This window comes from Centropristis striata, chromosome 14 (assembly GCF_030273125.1).
Source record: "Centropristis striata isolate RG_2023a ecotype Rhode Island chromosome 14, C.striata_1.0, whole genome shotgun sequence".
Taxonomy (NCBI): domain Eukaryota; kingdom Metazoa; phylum Chordata; class Actinopteri; order Perciformes; family Serranidae; genus Centropristis; species Centropristis striata.
In genome coordinates this window covers 17,278,186-17,298,959 of record NC_081530.1, presented here as the reverse complement: position 1 = coordinate 17,298,959, position 20,774 = coordinate 17,278,186, and the positions used below count along the sequence as shown (strand labels likewise).

Here is a 20,774-nt window from a genome sequence, read left to right as displayed (position 1 = left end):
ACAGCAATTAAACCCAAATTGAATAAAACTACATGTACCGTACAGACTGCTGCTTAAATTCAAAATTAATTTGAAACAGGAGCCCAATATGTGACGACTCAATCTGCACTGTGCAAACAAAATCACAAAAAGTACAAAAAATAACAAGTGACTCATTATTCACCTGTGTCTGTCTTGGTGTTTCCACTGTTGAACGCTCCTCCCTTGTAGGTGGTGCCACTTGGGTTGGACACACTGAAGACCCGGTACCCGACTTTCTGGAAGGCTGGTGCCTGCCAACGCCATATTACTGTGTCTCCAACAAACAGCGTCAGCGAAGCAGGACTCCACGCATACCCCTGTCCAAAACCTGGTACACACAGAACACAAGGTTCATACACTTTTTGAGTAGTCAAATTAAAGCACTTTTCAAGGACTTTTAAGGTCCATTTTGAAGGTTTTCCAGTACCTTACAATGGTTTAAGGTTTATGTTTTAGATGAGTAGTTACATGCTAAAAGGGCTAATTTCACTCAACCTTACCAACAACGATGGTTTTACACTTTTAACAACCAAAATTACAGTTTGCTAATCTCAATATTCAATTTATTATTTTTTTCATTGAACATGTGATTATCTATAGTCAGATTGCATGAGAAACACAGTAAGAATTTCAAGCATTTTCAAGCAAAATACAAAAGCATTTTCAAGGATTTCAAGCACCTGTATGAACCCTGAGACAAAAATAGCTCAAGCAACATGCAATTAAAAAATACCTTCTATTCTAAATATGGCTTATCATGGAAGGTCAAACTGGTTTTAAAACACTTTGTTACGAGTCACATTTGATCCACAGGTGACAGCTTCCTTCGCTCGCAGCAGTTTTCCAGAAACTAAATCCTCTTTTTGTTGTGCTCTATTTTGGCCAACTCAGATTTAATTTGACACCTGGACTAAAGGATCGAAATGTAAACCTACTGTGGTGAGATCCCTGGTTGGTTACGATGTGAGTCTTCTCGTCCGACTGCATTACACACTGCAGCTCGTTCTCCGAGGCGGTCTTCACCTCACACTCAGTCCCTCCTGTCACATCACAAACAGCATCACAAAACATGCGTGAGATCATGAACGAAACCAGATGCATGAGTAGTAACATGTCTGTATAAAATCACCCCCTGGAGCCAAACTTGTCCCCTTCAACCCTTAATAACTATCCTCTTAATGTTGCTAGTCAAACTGACTCATTTCAAAGATTAATAATCCGAAAAAAAAGTAGTTAAAAGTATTTTTCATAAAAAGAAAAACATTTAAAATGTGACATATAAAATGTAAAAAAAAATCAATGTCATATAAAACTATTTTATTTTATATGTAGGTATTTCTAATGTACATAAAAAAAAGTTTTAACATGCATTTTTTATGAAGTGAATTATCCTCATTGAACCATGATCTGTGAGAGGTAAAGAGCACCTTTGCACTAAATATTGATTGAAATGGTTAGTAATGAAGTTATTAATGAGATACAAACAATGTTTATTGGGATTCTGTAGTTTCTGACACTTTTGGATAATTAAACATGGTTATTGCTGTTCCTGAAAAAACGAACATAACAGGATGATAACAGGATGAGATGTTTGTTAAAATCATTTTGAATGGTTGTTGGCAGAGATTGTTGCTGTGGCAATAAGTCTATTTTAAAACTGCTGGGTTTCATGTTGCTTACCAACAGAGACTTGGTTGTCAGAAGTGTTGGTGCTGAAACCAGATCCAGAAATAGTCAGTCTGGTGCCTCCCATCAAGGAGCCGAGCTGCGGGGAGACGCTGCTGACCTGCAGGATGCACTCGACGGTGGCGTTCACACCGCTGCTGTGGAACCAAAAAGCAGAAAAGAGTCAAATTAAGCCACAAATTAACCACATTTCTGTCTGTTTTAGAAGGAAAATAGTATCTTAACATGTGTAATACAATTTTCAACACCACAGGCTATATTATGTTCATTATCATGTGCAATTTATCTGTATACTATATCCTGCCATCTCATCTGTACTCACTTTACTCCTTAGACACTTTTTAAATGATATTGTTATATTTATATTTATATTTATATTTGTATTATATATTGTTATTGTTAACTATTTTGTTCATTGTTTTTGTAATTGTTTTGGAGGCTTTGGAACAATCTGGAGCCAACAATCTGGATTTTTTCCCCCAAAAGACACTCAGATCTGATCAGCCTCCACTTTAATTACATACTATATTGCCCGAAATAGCACAGTACCAAGTAGTATTGAAACTTGTCCAGTAAAACAATACCTGCATTTGATCCTTTTTTCCCCCCAGATCTAACTAACTCTAACTCCTGCAGAAACTACAACCAAGCCAGTGTGTGGTGTGTCAAGCACTGTGTTTCTGAAGGAGTTTACAGTCCAGTGTGTAATATATTTGTGTATAAATCATTTGGATGTGGAGGAGTACAAAACAAAAGTATTCAATACATTTTACACAGCTGAATGGTTTCATTCACATCATTAAATTAAGTAGTTAACATGGTGTCGGATTAGGTTTGAGCTGAATTTAACTGATATCTAACATGTATGGACGACAACAACTGCAGCGTTTTATCAAACTTTCAGAAACTTTAAGCTTCACTGCTCTGAATTTTTTTGAATGAAACATAAAAAAGCCTAATTTTCCAGCGTTATTTCGACAACTTCCCGACATGACATCCTGACGCACAAGTGCCTATAGATTCGTTAGATCTAGTTTCTAATGGTTACCAGTATATATATATATATATATATATATATATATATATATATATATATACATATACATATACATATATATATATATATATATATCCAGTATATTCATAAAAGTGAGCCCGCCCGCCATGATTCGATATAATATTGCCATGCAAAATATCGCGATACTATGCTGAATTGATTTTTTTCTAGTAAAAACGCCTTATATTGTTTTGGGGTGAACTATTCCTTAAACTAAGATTTATGATGTTTCTGTATCTTTAAATATCTCAAAACATCAAAAGACATTTTCTATGGTATTATGTGTAAAGATTTTGATAGAAATCCTTTTCTTCAGATCTGCTGTTGCAACAATGTGTTATAAAAGCTCACGTTTGGCTGTTTGTAACAGATGAAGTGTGTGACAGCAGCTTTACCTTGTCCGTGGGTATCCATTGTTTCCAACCTTAACGTGAACCTTGTGCATGCCTGGCGGCAGCACAGGCAGACGGCAGGTGATGTTTGTCGCCGTCCACTGCACGGTCACACACTCCTCCCCGCCCACCAGCACGGCACTGTTGTTGTCTCCGACTCCCAGGTTGGAGCCGTGGATGGTGAGAATTTCACGTCCTACACAAAAGAAGTTAAAAAAGGAAACAGATCAGAAGAGCTCCTGTCAGTCAGGTGTCAGGGTTAATTAGCACATGTCACCTGCTTAATTATTTTTGATTCTTGTTGTCTGGATGCTTCTCTGTTGTTTACTACAATCACACAGTTCAGTCTCTCATGCTCAGAATTTTTAAGGTTAAGTGAGCACAAAAGGGAAAAACCTGAGAAAACCTGTAAGTCGACATTACACGACGCAACAACCGAACTAATGATGTGACAGTGATAACAAAAGCAGTCAGCACTCCTTTAAGCTGCTGATGACAGTGGAGTCACACAACAAATCTGTACAGCAAAACACACACATCATGTTATCTCTCACATGCTGCATATATCAGATATATATAATGTGCCTCAACAATAGAAAGAGTGCAAGCTGGTTATAATCACAAATTCACACTGACGTCAGTTACTGCATCAGTTGTGTAACTTTGTGTGGCGTCTGTGCTGACAGTTAGTAACCTGTTATATATGTGGTTTTATAACAGGGAATACCTGCGAAAGTTGCTGACAATTCGATATCTTGTGCCTCATTTGAGCTTTTTAATTTCAAATGTTTCAGTCATTTTGGCTGTGTTGATGCATATTACATGAATGTTGGAAAGGGTGAGAGTTTTCTTTCTTTCTTTCAATTTTCTAAGTTGAACTTCAGCTCCTATAATAAGTCTGTGTAGCCAAAATTCAGATAAAACTTTCCATTTTACATTGTTGTTGCGAATCATTGACATAAACCATATATATATATATATATATATATATATATATAAATTCCCCCTAGAATTTATTATACAAAAACTGTATGTTTGTGTATTTTTTGATTAAAAAAAACAAGTGGTATTACTATTTTATTATTATTATTATTATGATTATCATTTCTTTGTTTAAATTATTTTTTTCCTTCTTTATCTTTTTAAATTCAACTAACAATCATCATTATCACTATTATTGTAATTGTCCTTAATTGTTTGTTTCATGTGAAAAACTTTGAAATAAAATGTATAAAAAACCAAAACAACAACAGTGTCATTATGTAAACAAAACAGCATTTTAAGTTAAGTTTCTAAAAAATTAAATATTGTAGGTATGATAAGGACTGAAGTTTAGGTTTTGAAATATAACTGGAAAATAATATGAATATGAAGTATTTTATAGCAGTTTTAGGAAGGGAGGTGTTTTGTCTTCAATGGTAACAATTAAAAGATTTTTTTTTAATCGGACACAGCACAAAAAATAAAAATGTATCCAAATAGATGCAAATCATCGACCTGTCACAGATTGTGAAAACATAAAAATTCCAATTCAAAGAAGCATTTAGTTCATAAATCAGCAGTGGAGTTCTGTAAAAATAAACCCTGATATTTAAAGGATTAAAATTCGGAAAAATTATGAATATTTGTCAGTTATTATCACGACTGAAGATTTTACTGAGTTAAAGTAGATAATAATATTAATATATAATTTTATGGGAGGTTTTGACACAGACACTTTTCTCCTCCAAGGACATCAGAGCAACTTTTAACATGAAATTAAAAGGGTAAAGTCTTTAAAAAAACAATTTCATTGAAATAAATCAATAAAGACGAATGCACAATGCCTTTAGATAACTGAGTGGCTTTTTGCAAGAGAAAGCAACCAGATAGAAAACGTTTTGAGGCGTGGTTTTGAAACAATAAATATTGAATCTTTTTTCTTTTCATAAACAAAGAAAAAGCAGATTATATATTGTGTCGTTCAGTAGACAGATCAGATGTCTATTGACCTTTCAGGACAAAACGAATCCCATTAAACTTCTCTTTTGTTCGCCCATCTCAGTAACATTTTATTATGATGCTACCTCAATGAAAGGTTATCAAGAGCATGAATAGAGTTTATAAACTCACCGATCACAGTGGTGGTGTCGGGGCTCAGGCCTGAGATCAGCGGAGTGAGGTTCATATCGTAGGTGAAGGAGCTGCTGGCCGTCTGACTCATGTTCCCCACCATCACTGTGACGCTCGCTGACCCCGCCGTCCCCTGAAACCACAAATATGAATTAAAATACCGTAAAATTTGGTGTATAAGTCACATTTTTTGATTTTTTTTTCATCTAAAAAGTTGGGTTCGGGTTATACACCGGTGCGACCTATAGACCAAGGTAAATGCTGACATAGAAAATTTGAGCCACAAGATTGCGGAACAGGAACAGTCTTTTTATTTAAAAAAAGGAAAAAAAGTTTAATATACTTGGTTAAAAAAAAAGAGTTTAACGTTAATTTAAGCTCATGGCTTAGATGTTGTACTATTTCCTTAAGAAGTTAATGCATTTGAAAAACCGCAATCTGAAAAGTAATCCTACTTAACAGGTTATGTTTTGAATGTTTCAAATGAAAATAAAGGGAAACAGTCTTGAAATAACGTGAATAATGTTTTTATTAACAAATAGCAATAGAAAACCTTGTTTTCCCAGTTTGAAACCCTGAGAAACAGCCTGCGACTTATACATCAAATTTTACGGTAAGTGCTGTATCCTGAGCTCAGGCAAGAAACACAACCCTCTGGAGTTTAATGCAACCTTATTTGGTCGAGTATTAGCTTAATGTATATGTGGCAAATATTAACTAACTTTACTCTTTTTTTGTGTGACTTTAATAAGTGAGTTCATATTTTCTGTCTTAATGGCTCATCTCTGCCTTCATTAGTTAAAAATCATTATGCATTTATTATTATTATGAATAAGACCACATTACAGTATATTAAGTATTTAAACTGAGCCCTAAAATGCCGCTTAAATGAATCCATCAATAATAATAATAATCTTATGATACATTCAAAATATATAAAACAATCTGAGTGGGTCCATTCTGCCTAACGAGTACTTTTACTTTTGATACTTTAAGTACATTTTGATGCTGGTACTTTTGTACTTTTTACTACTTTAAGTTTTGAATGCAGGACTTTTACTTGTAGTGGAGTATTTCACAGTGTGATATTAGTACTTTTACTGAAGTAAAAGATCTGAATCCTTCTTCCACCACTGCTTTGTGCCCTGTGCTGCAGCTCTTTGAGCTTTTAGAGATTCTGCAGGACAATCAGAGCCATAAAAACGGGCAGTTTGCAGTCTGGACACTTACTGCTGGCGTCCTGCATGTCAGCTCAGTTTCTCTGGCGTGAAGCACGCTGCACTCTGCAGCGCCGACAGTAACTCTGGCGTCACGGCTGAAGCCGAAACCTCTCACAGTCAGCAGCGTGCCACCTGACAAAAAAAGTGAAATAATAAAATGAATAAAAGTCACTAATTGTGCCAAAAGAGACAAAGAGATTCTACTTTTGTTTTTGTCATAAATAGATAGTTATACTTAGTTTAGTGCAGCCATTCGACATATCTTCTTTACTCTTACCTGCCACGCTGCCAGCCAGCGGAGAGAAAGAGGAAACAATGAGCTGGTAGGTGAAGTGGAAGATGTTTCCCGCTGTGAGACCCAGAGAGGGGAAGTTGACCGACACGGGGAAGGTTCCAGCGCTGGAGCTGCCCAGTCTGCACACCTGAGTGGTAGCTGAAATACAGATCACCAACTCTGATTAAACTCCTTCCTCTCGATTCACTTTAACAACAAGATTCAATCCTGAAAACGTCTCTCGCTCACCGGTGGTCTGTTCAACGACACACGGGGTCCTTCCCACCATGATGGAGGCGTTTTCACTGCTGAAGCCGGTTCCAGTCACAGTCAGGAGAGTCCCCAGGCCGTCGGATCCTGAAGAAAATCACACATATTTAGTATACAATACAATACAATACAATATAAATGTATTTATAATGCGCATTTAAAAACAACAGCATTGACCAAAGTGCTGCACAACAATAAGCATTGATTTACAATTTGTTCAATCGTCAGACTTTTGTTCTGGAAATGTACGAGAACTTGCACATATTTAATAAGATGCCTCATATTAATAAAATATTTAAACATATAATTTCTAAACATTTTAATAAAAAATGTGTCATAATATTTTTTCAATTTAATTTATTGATTTTAGTTTTTAATTAAGTATTTTTAAGTAAAGTGTTAAAGTTTTTATTAATTAAATTTGAATAAAATAATTAAATTAATTAATTAATTAATATTAAGTCGTTTTTATTAATTTAATTTAAATAAAAACAATCAAATTTATAAATGTTTTATTTACATGTATTTTTTAAGTGGTTGTTTTTATTCATTAAATAATTGTTTTATTTAAATTAAATATGTATTTCAAATAATTTTATCATAATTTTTATCTGTAATGTCTCACATTAAAAATAAATCATTATCCTGTAATGCTTCATGTAGAATAAAGAATAATGTTTCTGAAGGACACCTTGTGTTGGGCTGATTCCTGTCACTGCTGGCGTCTTGTCCTCGGACCACTCGTACCCACAGTCACCAGAACACATGGAGGGGATCTCGTTAATTAAAACCTCCACCTGCAACCAGCAACAACAAAACTCCTCATTTAAAAGGTGTCAAGTTTAGGAGAAAGTTTGACATCATAAAAAGCGACACACTGGGCTGGAACGACAATTAACATGTGACATTAACTGCAACAACAGACAAAACAAAAGAATAAAAGAGGCATGTAGCTGTCAGTCACTTTAACACACATCACTGGTTCAGTAGCATTAAATAACAACATCAATCAAATCCAGCCTGGAGGCACGATATAGATACAAATCCAGCTGCATTATGCAACGCTGCAGACAAGAATAGAACTTGCTCGACTGGATTTCTGGATTTATTGTACAGCAGCAGCCAGAGGAAACGTTTGACAGACAGATAAAGCTGAAACCTAAAACCAGATGTGCCCGAGGCGTTTTGTTGCTCTACCTGTGGTTTGTTTTGTGAGACACGGAAGAAATCTCCGGTCAGGCCTCGGATCAATAATCCTCCCTTCTTCTTCTCATCAGCTCGAACCTCCACGTCGTCGCCGACAACCGCTGAGTCGTCGATCTGTGATGAGAAGAAATCACAATCAGTCAAATCAGTTAGAAATGTTGGAACTGGAGACATTCAGTGTGGTTACTACTTTTAATTATACAAACATCATACAAATCATTAAAAACAGACAGTTGAAGTAAAAGAAAGTACCTTTGAAAATACACATAAACATAAACAAAATAATGTAACAGGGACAATGACAAGATTAGTTTGACATCCTTTTTATTTTTTTTAACATTTTATTTCCCTCTTTTCCTTTTTAAATGTAAACTTAGAATTTATCCATTCAGCCAGACATTTGAAAAATGATGAATTTATGAGTTTTGTCTCTTTTTCAATTAATTTAATCAAATATTTTATTTTTAGTCTGTTTCATAATCATAACTCTTCTGTTAACTCTTAAATCTACGCTATTAAATTAATAATTTTTATTGTCTTGCATACATTTGTCTCCAATTGTTAAATTACTATTGTCTTTTTCGATTATCATGTCAATATAATGCTATGTAAACACATCTCTTGAATATTTCCCCCATATTATCACTACAACTGCTGCTCCAGCTACTATTTCTGCAAATACAATCTTTAGTTATGAAGATCATGTGAGTGTTTTTGAGCAGTATTAACAGTTAAAAATCAATAAAATAATGATGAAATAACGACCTCCATCAGAGGCTGGTCTCCAGGTTTAGTGAGCCACTCGACCCTCCACTTGGGTTGTCTGCAGGTCCCCTGCCAGTCGACGTCGACCTGACCCATCCCTGCGATCCCCTCCAGAGCGTACTTCAGGTCCTGCTCGCTGATGTCCACCGACAGACCTGAGAACAAACACCGCTTCTTCTGTTACATATCGTCACACTGTTAAAATAATCGACTAAGTCATTTTTGGTCAAAATTTTTTTTTTTGCCTAAATCATCTCCTCATGACGCCGGCCACCTATGGTAAAATCGCCTACATCCTCAGTTGATCAGATCATGTGATTTTAACCCTTTAAGATAATGGCCTATGTCAATTGTGTGACTTAAGCGGATTTATTATGCCTAAGTCAAAATAAAATGTGACTTTGTCAAGTTTTTGAACATGCCTTTATGACTTAAGCAAGATATGGTAACACTTTATTTTGAAGGTGTTGTGTGTTTTCCTTATAGTTTTATAGTTATTTTAAATTATAAGACATAAGAAATACCTCTCCTTTAATCAGCTCTGTATTGATGGACATAATAAGTTCAGGGTATCGGTACTCGGCACCTTTAAGGTATTAACCAAAATAACCAACCAAATAGTATCGAAACTTTTTTTTCTTTACCCAGATCTGAAAAGAAAGACTATTTGTGTGATTTAGGACGACTGGTTGGGGTCAGGGGTCAGGTTGGTGCAGGTTAAGGTAAGGGCTACACATATCGACGGGGGAACAGACTTTGACATAACACCGGTAAGAAAAAAAAATTGTTTTTACACCCGGTTACTAAATGAGGCCGGTCATTAATAGGGGCCTGGCTTTAAATTGAGGAAAAACGGTATGTTCATATCACTCCAACTGGAGGTCATACATGCATACAGGTAGCTTTAAAGTCAGCGGTCCATCTCGGGTCAGGACCTTCCTTCTGATGCTATCTGTGGAACAGCGTGTGTTCATCCAGAACAGTTAAGAGTCGTTACAATGCAAATACTGCACATGCTCGTTCTGAGCTACCTTCAGCTCGGCCTCCATAAATCTCCACATCAAAGGTGCCGTTCAGAGGAGGCGTGGCTCTGTGAGGGCGAGTGATGCTGACGTTGGCTGATCCGTCCCTAAACGAAGCCGCGTCCTCGCTGCTGTCGGACATCTGTGGAATACAAGTGGAGAAAAAGCATTAGAGAATTAAAAAGTCACTGTACTGTTTGTGTCGAAACCAAAAAACCCTTGATGTAACTGGACAGATTTCTTTGGCTTCAGGGAGTCAGTATGTATCAGGGAGTCGATCCTGAATGAAATCATTATAAATTGAAAAGGGGGATTAGCCGCGTAAACTTGAAAGATCTGGTGTTTGTCACTGACTTTCATGGTCATTTTATTGTGTCATTGTTTGTGCTTTGAGCAGTTTTATATCTTCAGTCATGGAAAGAATGATTAAAACGTCACCTCCTTCTGAAAAAAGAAATCCACAACAGCTCCTTCCGGCACGCGATGGATTAAAGAGGCTATGTCCTTTTTAAAAATAGAGAAAATCATATATCCAAGAAGGGGAAACTTGAGCAAATTCTACAATAAATGGCAACCGTTTATGGACTTTTTTGTGATGATGTAACAATTATAATGATAACAACAAAAATAGTGTTTAATTTAAGAGTTGATATTTAGCCATTTCCCATGGTTTTCTTGATGATAACCAAAATCATTATCAAGAAAACCATGGAGAATGTCTAGATATCAACTCTTAAATTAAACTCTTATGAGCTTTTTTTGTTGTTATCATTATATTTGTCCAAACAAATGCACCTTTAGTTGTAGCAGGCATTAAAATGAACAAGAATTTGAATAAAACAAGGGTGGTCTAATCATTTTTTCCCCTACTGTATATTCTTCTTGAGTTTTGTGCATTCGTATAAAGGCCGATCTAGGGATCTACCTTTCAAAATACTGTAGATATATTGTGGAGCATTATGAGGTACATTTTACATCCGTCCCTTTACAAATAAACCTTAAATAAATCAGCTTAGCTAGGAAAACATTGGCTGTATTGGGATGCATGCAAATGTCACAACATTCTACACGGTGCAGTCAAATGTTTCCGTGCCAGCCCTTCACAGTCCTCCGGTCACTGCTTCCACCACAGTCTGTTAGGCAAATGATGAGCATGTCGAGGCACATACTGGATCATTGTGGCGCCTCTCTGAACTGTAAGTTACATCACACGGCCGAGGGCTACAGAACATTTCCTCTGTTCGAATGAGTCACGCTGCTTTAAATCTGACTCCTGGTTTCCCTTTAGGGAGTCATTGTCTTTCTTTGTGCTTTTCAAAGACGCATTATCAGGATGGTTTTTATTGCTTTTTTTATTCAGATACTTTGTTTTATTGCTTTTATATCACAGAAAGATGGATTGCCGTGTCCTCACAAAACCTTTTTATTCCTGTGACTGATCCAGTGGTCTTATTGTAAGGTGTAACGTCTATTTCTCCCATTTCTCTCGACGATAAGTTGTCATGGTTTAAGACTGATTGTTCACACTGTATGTATTTAGTTGCCTCTATTAGTTCTGTCCTTTTTCCCCCTTTGGTGTGTTCTTTGCCACAAGGCTTTTGTTTTCTCAGGCCCCGTTTAGTGGCCAAAGTGGAGAATTTGGAAAACTCCGGTTATGTGTTGTCGTGTCGACTGGGAGAAACAGGGTTTTAGGTTCTCACGCTCATTCTATCTAGTTGTTTTGAAAGGAACAGGAAGTCGCTCGTGTTATTCGTTGTTGTTGATTCTGAGGATTCTGATTGGCTTGCATGGCTTTATCCTTCTCCCTACACTGCTGCCCATAGGTTTGGCATAGTTATAATGGCGCTCAGCGGTGTATTTATGCGGGTTGATATAAATGACAACTTTTTTGAAAACGGAGGGGGGGGGATACTCGTTTCTCTAAATACCATGCTATGTATAAACGTGGCCTCAGTTTTGGATTTAATGCAGTTTTGTTATTGTTTGCATGTCATGTGTGAATTCTTGTTTTACTTCTTGTGACTGTTTTTCCTCCTGTGTGCCTGTGTTTCCTATCGACACACCTGTTCTGTATCTGCTATATAAGTCCCTGAGATTCACCAGCCAATCAGAGCCCTTCTTGCCTCATCACCTCCTTCCCCTCACCTGAGATTCTCCACCTGCACTTCATCTCCTTGTTAGTGTGTTTTCTATTTAAGTCCTGGTTTTCACTTCACTCTCTTTGATCCTTTGGTTCTGCGTTGCCTGTTGTATATTGTTTTTATATCTTGAAGTTCTGGTGTTTCCCACCCGCTCCACTCTCCCTGACACCTTGTAGTCTGTATTTTTTAAACTTGACTCAGTTTGTTTAGTACATTTGCATCACATCATTACGACTCAGGTTTGATTTCTTGAACCGATGGATTTCATTTCACAAGGAACAAGAGCCGGACAGATTAGAAACTCCCCACTGTTGCACAAACAGACTCTGACTGTGCTTAGTGAATGAGGAAGCCCCGTCTTTTCCCATTTACATAACTCAACACTGGTAAAAAGGTTAAGATCTTAACCGATAACAAAAGACTTGCTTCCATACTTGTGCTGGTGAGAATTTTGAAAATGCTGAGACTCAAAGACGTGGTTTATGTCTGACAACATTGGGTCATAATGATGTACAGTACCTCTGGAGGAAAAAGCCGAGGCATTATAGATGGCAGTGGTTGATGAAGTCCCAATTTTTCACTAATAATTCCTTGAAAAGTTAACATTTTTAAAATGTCTTTCTTGTGTCCTGCTTTAAGCTACAATTTCTGCTGCTTTTCATCCATGGTCACAAGCTTTTAGAAAACGTCCATAAAAATGGAAGAAATTAACACAAATACAAGCCTCCTTCCACATACGTATCTAGTATTGAGTTTAAATGAGCCCTTAGAGAGGAGCAGCCCTAAAAATAAGTCTTTAATATGATGTTACATAAATATCATGAATCTATTACCTGCAGGAAGCCGAGTTTGAGCAGCGGGAACCCAAAGGCACAATCAACCGGTTTGGCTTTGATCTCGTAGCTGATCTGTGAAGTCGACGAGCCTTTACTGACATCGATCGTCTCGAAGGAGCGACCGGAGCCCTCAAAGGGCTGAGGCCTCCTCTTATGGGGAAGAGCTGCAAGAAAATAATCCAGAAGAATGAAATAAACTGCTGAACATGTAAATCTTGGTGTCTGTGAGCAGCATCTGCAGTTAATGCAAAGAAAAGTATCTATATGCACCAAAATGTAATCATTTAATTGTGAAAATATGTGCAGAAACAGACATTAAAGATGATTCCCCTAAAATCAGGATTACTATAAAGCTGGGTACCGTTTACATCCATAGTGGTTGGATTTTTTCCGATGTGAACGGCATCAACGTAGAAATCTGCACCAGACTCGTCTTTGTACAGGTGAAACTCTTTCAGACTGTATTGGCTTCCAATGTATTCTGTCTGCAGAGAACTCTGCATGTCCATGCATTTGTAGCTCCATCTGTCAATAAATAATCACAGTCATAAGATGCTAAAAAAAGTTTGAATATATCTGTCAGATTAAAAGGACTTTACTGACTTGTGGCCCTTATTGAAGACAGTGCTGATCTTTGCTGTCTCAGTCAGGGTTTTTCCTTTGCTGTCGCGGTACGAGAACTTGATTCCTACCTCACCCTTCAATATTCCCTTGTAGGCAAAGCAAAGCTGCAAGAAAGGGAATAAAAATAATTAAAAATTCAGAGTAAGTCACTGTTCAATAACCTTTTAGTACCTGAGACAGGAAATGGTGGGAAAAAAATAGATCAAAAGTTGGAAGGAAATAAGAATAATGGGGAACAAACAAAATATAGTTCAATAGAAAGTTATTTTCAGATTTGCCTTGAATATAAAGATATTAAGATTTTAATGCATGGCAGTTGGTAGCATTTTCACATAAGTGTCAGACATCTGAAGCCTCACAAAACTACTGCAATATCCGGCAAAAGTATATATATATTTTTTTCCACTTCAGGATTTTTTTCCATTTTTGTGTCCCTTTCTATAAACATGGATTAACACAATGTGCCACTGGAACACAGGACAATATATAATATATAATTCATAAGAAAATCAGCCGTTTATAGCTTTAATAGTCATTTACCACATTAACAATGTCTACACTGTACGTCTGTTATTTTATCAAAAATTAGGACATTTCTAAGTGACCCCAAATTTTGAGCGTTAGTGTGTTTTTCAGCCACTTGTGCATTTAGAGTGTAAATTCTAACTAGCTGTAGGAAAAGAACAAAAAAATGAACTTTACATTGGGATATTTATCCAGTGAAAGTGTTCCGTAGATGTCTCCAGACTCTTTGGTGTATTTTTCATGGAAGAGAACCATGGGGTTCTTCAGAGACCACAGGCCGCAGAAAGCAGAGTTTTTCTCTGGAGTCCCTTCATTAGCACTGGTGAACTGGTGATTGAACAAAAAAGAAAAAGAAAACTGAGAATCTGAAATCAGATAATCTCCAAAGATTTAAGACTCAATTAAAAGTTAAAGTTACTAAAGTGCAATGAAGTAAGCCAATCATGAATGAACACAAGAAATGCTTTTATTTTGTAGTATTTCAAGGTATAAATCAGTCAATCTTTTGTCCCAACAGACCTTAGAGTGGTCGTTTTCATAGTCTTTGGCGTATTTCACGTCAGTCCCCTCAGCGAGCAGGATCTCATCAGGACACTTGGCTTTCATCATGTCCTCCAGAGCCGACTGCACCTGTTCACAATCACACAAGCTGCATGTTAGTGTTGTTTCTACATCGGACAACGTCTCCACATCTGCAGCAACATCAGTCCAAGATGACTGGATGAACTGAGGTTTGTAGGTAGAGACGTACCTCGGACTCAGTTGCATTGAAGGCGATGGGTTTTGTCGGGATCCCGTCCCAGAGCAGTGTGAAGGTCTCCATGTTGCTTTCCCCCTTTGTGACCTCAGTGACAGAGACGTCGGTGTCGGAGCCAAAAACCTCCGAGTCGAGAGGTTTGAAATCGCCTGTAATGTCAAAGTTAAAGTCAGCTTTATTGTCAATTTTTCACAGGTAGTAGACATACAAAGGAATCTAAATTACGTTTCTTCTTTTTTTTCCTTTTTTTTCCCTATAAAATGATTTATTTCTACATGGGCCCATATTGCAACACCTTCGTTATTCCAGAAAATTAACACAAACTGTACGATACAAGCCAACCACAGCTGTGCCCTGAAATAGTATACACCTGTAAACAACCAGATTTAAGGCTATTAAATGAGTAGGTGCAGTTACTGTTTCTGTTTAACAGTGCACAGTAGATGAAGGCATTTACTGATACTAAAATAAACAATAAGAGAAAAAGAGTTCACAGTGTAAATGTAAAAAGTAGCAGCAAAGTTATGTATAAGTGTAAGTTAGAAGTTGCAATAGTGCAAGTTTTCTGTTTGACACAAGTGTGAAAAGACAGTCATTATGTGGGTCAGAGGGTTCAGAGTCCAGAGTGTTTTCTTTTGGCCTGCCACCAAAGAAAAATGCAGATAATTAATTAATGCATTGCACTTTTGCTGCTAAAACTACAAATGCAACTTCTGTAACTTTGGCATCATAACGGTGCATGTGTGTTTATTTTAATGCCTGGTACAACTAAAGGTAATGATTTTGGTTATTATCAAGAAAACCATGGAAAATGGCTAGATATCAGCTCTTAAATTAAATAAATGCTGAGATGGTTTACATTTTACTGATATCTTCTTTTATTTATAAGCCAAATGTTCTGAAAATTCAAAGACTTGAGAGACTTGAAAACTGTTCAACTGTTGTCGATAAATTTAGTTGTAATTAAACATTCACAAATTACTCTGTGGCACAATTTAAATAAAAAATGAGATGTCAAGCCTTTCTGATAACATGCAGGTGTTTGAATGGAAGCTGGCGGCCGGAGAACATTGTGAAGGTTGGAGTCATAATACCAACAAGAACATTAATCTACTTTCATCACCGGACACCATGTAGTGTTATGATCAGCTACACACACTCTTCGTACCTCTGCCAGACTGGAAGGTGACGGTGTAGTGAGATCCGTCGCTGTCCTCCTGTTTGGTGACCTGGACCGTGTCGGGTTTGATGGACCAAAGGTCGTTCAGCGATGCTTCCACCACGTCTGCTGAGGCGCTGAGGGGAATCGGCGCTAAAAAAGATTGAAAACAAACATAATGTGCAAATTTAGTGCACTGTAGTTTCATGAGATTAAAGAGTGCAGTTTTACTTTTGTGGCTCCAAAAGCTGTGATATTTTAAGTAGAGGAGGGGGAAAATATTGATGCGGCAACGTATTGCGATATTTTGCGTGGCAATATTATATTGATTCATGGCTGCCCAGTATCAATATTTAGCGTTCCGACTCGCCGTTTTTGAGGCCGTAGCGGTCTCATTTTTATGAATATACTGGAGATACCGGTATCATATGAAACTAGAAGATCTAAGGAATCTATAGGCACCATGTGCGTCAGAATATCGTGTCGGGAAGTTGTCGGAATAATGCTGCAAAATTAGCCTTTTTTTTATGTTTCATTCAAAAAAATTCAGAGCAGTGAAGCTTAAAGTTTTTGAAAGTTTGACAAAATGCTGCAGTTGTTGTCTATACATGTTTGATAGCAATTGAGTTCAGTTTGACTGAATACTTTGTTGGTCAGTCTGTGGGCTTGACTCTCATTGTGGAGAAGTAAAAAGACTGAAGTGAGATGAATAGACTGAGAATTTTCTCAATTTGACAAAACAATTTAAGTTTGAGGACACAAAATGCAGTTAAACAGTTAAATCACAATATATTGTATCGCCATACTCACCATATCACAGAATGCAACTTATTTGGAGAATTCTTATTTTGAGACAAACGTTCATCCTTAAATACAACAAATTATTAGTTATCAAATGTACCCCAAAACACCAGTACAGTACCTGTCTTTGCCTCTCCGTAGCTGAGGCTGAAGAAGGTGCTGCCACAGAGATGGCTGGCACAGCTGCTGTTGACGGAGACTCTCTGGACCTCTTGGACTGCAGCGATGCTGCCGGGCCACGAGTCAAAGCTGATTACCTGGTGGAGAAACAGAGACGAGATATCGGCATTTTTATGTTGCACCCACCTTCCCTCAACCTGCTGCATTCACTTTGACTTCATTTAGAGATTTCCTACATTCTCCAAGACTTTTAACCAATGATGGAGAGAAGATGTGAGTTAAACAGCAGGAGAACACAAACCGTCAGTAAAAAAAAGCTGCATCCTCGGATTAAAATGCATTAAGTGGCTACAGATAAAGGAATCTCTAGCTCCAAAAATCACAACTGGAAAGGTAGAAACAACCAGAAAGAAGGAAAGCACTACACTAATAAAAGAAAGTACTGTATTATTACTTGTATTACCACATAATGGAAGTATAAATCTGTATGAATATGTAATAATATAATGGGACTTTATAGATTTTTTTAAAAGTATTATATAATTGCTTAATGTAATGGTCTTGAATGTTAAATTACAGTGATTTTTTTTGTAGAAATAGATAAAATTCACATAATATTGCGGAATGTAAAATTAAGGCAACTTTCTGTTTTCTTACAGTAAAACTTTTGATCCAAAATGTAAAAAAAAAAACAACGGTAAAAAATCAGACAGCAAAAGTTTAAAACACTTACTGTCATATTATTATTGTTATTATTATTATTATTATTATTATTATACAGATATATATTTTTCTATATATATTAAATATATAATTACATTTATTTATGGATAAATACATATATTTATTATATATTATTCATATTTTTTAAAGAAATTATCTGTAAAATAACATACTGTTTACTGTTAATTGATGGGAAGTGTTTGGCAATTTTTTTTGCCAGACTTCTTTTTTTTTTTACCATTATTTTTACAGTGTAGAGTCATTTTTTAGAGGACTGAAAAGTCAGCTTACAGTACCACCAGTTCACAAGAATATAGTGTGCCACCAGTCTCTATTCTTTATGCTAAGCTAAGCTAACAGTCTCCTGACAGATAAGAGTCTTATCGAAATTCTCATGTGACTTAAACGAGTTCCCAAAATATGTTTGACAGAATAAAACACACACCTGTTCCTCATCGTTCACGTCATAGTCAGCCACGATGTTCTGGACCTCATTGACAGCGTCGTCAGTCTGCTCTTCTGTGAAGTCGCTCTCCCCTCGAAACAAGGCCACGCTGACACTACCTGGACCGCCATAATCCTGTTGTAGGATTTCGTAGTAGTAGCTACAGAAAAAAAACAAAAAAGGTTTTAAAATGTTTATTCCTAAGAGACAGCTAGAGTTAATTTAAATGCAGCACGGTGTACTTACTGTTCTCCTCCTTCTAGAGCCATTACTTTAGACTTCTGTGACGGTCTGTTTAAGAATGAGTTAGTATAACTCGTCTGGTGGGCAACCTTAACCTGAAGTGGAGGTTGTGGGAAAAAAACAATATATGAGGATTTACTCACAGAATATTACATACAACTAATACTAAACTAAACTAAAAGTTGGCAGAAACCTGCCAACTCGAGCATCTATAACGGTAACGATCAATTATTTGGATGCATGATCAAATACAGTACTATGCAAATACCTGTTTTGCTGACGGACGATTTTATTTTGAAAGGACGAAAATAGACTTCCTGTCGATCGTAACTAACTCAAGTGAGATTAAACTGTAAAGATAACGTCAAGGAGTTAAATGTTTTATGTTTTAGCCCCCGAAGAGGCATGAGGTTAGTTTTCACAGTAATCTTGCATATTTAAATGTATTTAAATAAGTTTTGGATCAAATGAAACCAAGTAATTCATGGCAGCAAGTAGGGATGGGCGCTTGGAAGAAACCTGCCAACTCGAGCATCTATAACGTTACCGATCAATTAATCCATTAATCACTATGTTTTTATACATACTCCATGAGGTTAGTTTTCACAGTAATCTTGCATATCTAAATGTGTTTAAATACGTTTTGGGTCAAATTAAACCTAGTTATTCATGCTAGCAAGGTTGGATACTGTAAGCTAGTTTAGCACAAATTACTACTCTTGTATTTCTGTGTGTTTTATAATTGTTATTGCAACTTTCAGTTTACACACTGTAGCTTTATCCAACTTAATTCTCAGCTCATTGTCTTATTGACGTTAACCTTTACACACTCGGCCGTGTCATAGATAAGATTAAAATTAAAAAAAATACCCAGACCGATTAAAAATTCCACTTGATCGACCAAATTCTTAACGACCATCCCTCCATACAACATGTAAATGTCTCTCTCAGATGATAACAGGAGTTCATACTTTGTGCTCTGGGCGGCTGGAGTTGCTGAGGTAGAGTTCACACCGGTCGTCACAAACGAGGTAGATGGTGTAGTTGGAGGTGACTGGAGGCACGAAGAAGCCTCTGAGTCGCGAGCAGAAATATTGGATTTCATGAGGAAAGACGTGGGGAAAGGTGTCGACCCAGCCCGCCCAGTACCCTGTCGAGTTCTCGTTCAAGTCCCAAATGTCCGTCAGGTATCTGGGTCGTGTGTCGTTCCACACCTCCATCCAAGAGCCTCTTCCACCTGAAGAGGATACGACACAGAAATAAACAGTGTGGTATTAAAGTTAAAGTTAAAGGGGTGGGATTTAATAAGCTTTGGCTTCTTCCCACTCCTTTTGAACACAAATAAGTGTTGAGTCTCGTTGTTGTTTCATTTTGTGTTGTTGTCTTGTATTTATTTGTTTGAAACTTCCCAAGTTGTTCATTTGTTTTTAAATGTTCATCTTTTATTTTGTGTTCAAATAAATTCTCAATCAATCCATCAATCAATCAATCAAAAAGTTCAAGATGAAATTATCTGTCGATTAAACAAACAGTTTGATAATCGGTTTTCAAGCTAAAAAAAGCTAAACATTCATGGATTTCAGCTGCTCAAATGTAGGAACTTGCAGCTTTTCTTTGAAATGAGATATTCAGTGGTAGAATGTAACTAAGTACATTAACTCAAGTACAAATTTGAGCTACTTGTATTTTTTATATAACTTTATACATGAACTCCACTACATTTTGAGGTAAATATTGTGCTTTTTACTCCACTACATTTAGCTGACAGCTTTAGTTACTTTTCAGGTCGAGATTTAACATGAAAAACATTTTTAATAAACCTCATAACAACACATTAACTAGTTAAAATGAGCTCACCTTTACAAGATTAAATACTGCTTACATAAATCCATCAATACAAATAATCTAATAATATATTTAGAATATATAAAACAATCTGAGTGGGTCAATTCTGCATAACAAGTACTTTTACTTTTAATACTTTAAAAACATTTTGATAACTTTTGTACTTTTACTTCAGTAAGTTTTGAATGCAGGACTTGTACTTGTAGTGCAGTATTTCACAGTGTGGTATTAGTACTTTTACTGAAGTAAAGGATCTGAATATTTCTTCCACCACTGATGATATTAAACTGAACATCTTTGTGGATTTTGTGGTTTCAGACAATATAAAATGTTCCAAGACATCACTTTGGGTTCCCGCACTTTGGGCATTTTTCTCAGTTTTCTGACATTTTATAAAAAAGAATATTCGGATGTAAATGCATCTCAAATTAGAAATTATTATCCAGTGGATGTGTGGCAAACTGTGAAACTCTTAAATCATATGAATAACCACACAAGGAATAAAAAGTATCCATATTTAACCCCCTTGT

The 20,774-nt window shown here is 36.5% G+C and overlaps 1 protein-coding gene across 2 annotated transcripts in view; it reads right to left on the bottom strand.

Annotated features, from left to right (window-relative positions):
* LOC131985532 (fibrocystin-L-like) overlaps nt 1-20,774 on the bottom strand; it is a 74,622-nt gene that overhangs the window by 45,052 nt on the left and 8,796 nt on the right. For both annotated transcript variants that reach the window (XM_059350690.1, XM_059350691.1), the window contains exons 12-34: nt 19,371-19,636; nt 18,403-18,494; nt 18,157-18,316; nt 16,990-17,125; nt 16,077-16,220; nt 14,903-15,057; nt 14,671-14,781; nt 14,329-14,478; nt 13,606-13,730; nt 13,364-13,527; nt 13,000-13,166; nt 10,035-10,167; nt 9,004-9,158; nt 8,230-8,352; nt 7,724-7,829; nt 7,012-7,119; nt 6,766-6,921; nt 6,499-6,620; nt 5,269-5,401; nt 3,160-3,352; nt 1,702-1,844; nt 957-1,061; nt 164-349 (exon numbers count right to left, since the gene is read on the bottom strand). In XM_059350690.1, the coding sequence (XP_059206673.1) occupies nt 164-349; nt 957-1,061; nt 1,702-1,844; nt 3,160-3,352; nt 5,269-5,401; nt 6,499-6,620; nt 6,766-6,921; nt 7,012-7,119; nt 7,724-7,829; nt 8,230-8,352; nt 9,004-9,158; nt 10,035-10,167; nt 13,000-13,166; nt 13,364-13,527; nt 13,606-13,730; nt 14,329-14,478; nt 14,671-14,781; nt 14,903-15,057; nt 16,077-16,220; nt 16,990-17,125; nt 18,157-18,316; nt 18,403-18,494; nt 19,371-19,636 (3,333 nt within the window). The remainder of the gene's footprint in view (nt 1-163; nt 350-956; nt 1,062-1,701; nt 1,845-3,159; nt 3,353-5,268; nt 5,402-6,498; nt 6,621-6,765; nt 6,922-7,011; nt 7,120-7,723; nt 7,830-8,229; nt 8,353-9,003; nt 9,159-10,034; nt 10,168-12,999; nt 13,167-13,363; nt 13,528-13,605; nt 13,731-14,328; nt 14,479-14,670; nt 14,782-14,902; nt 15,058-16,076; nt 16,221-16,989; nt 17,126-18,156; nt 18,317-18,402; nt 18,495-19,370; nt 19,637-20,774) is intronic.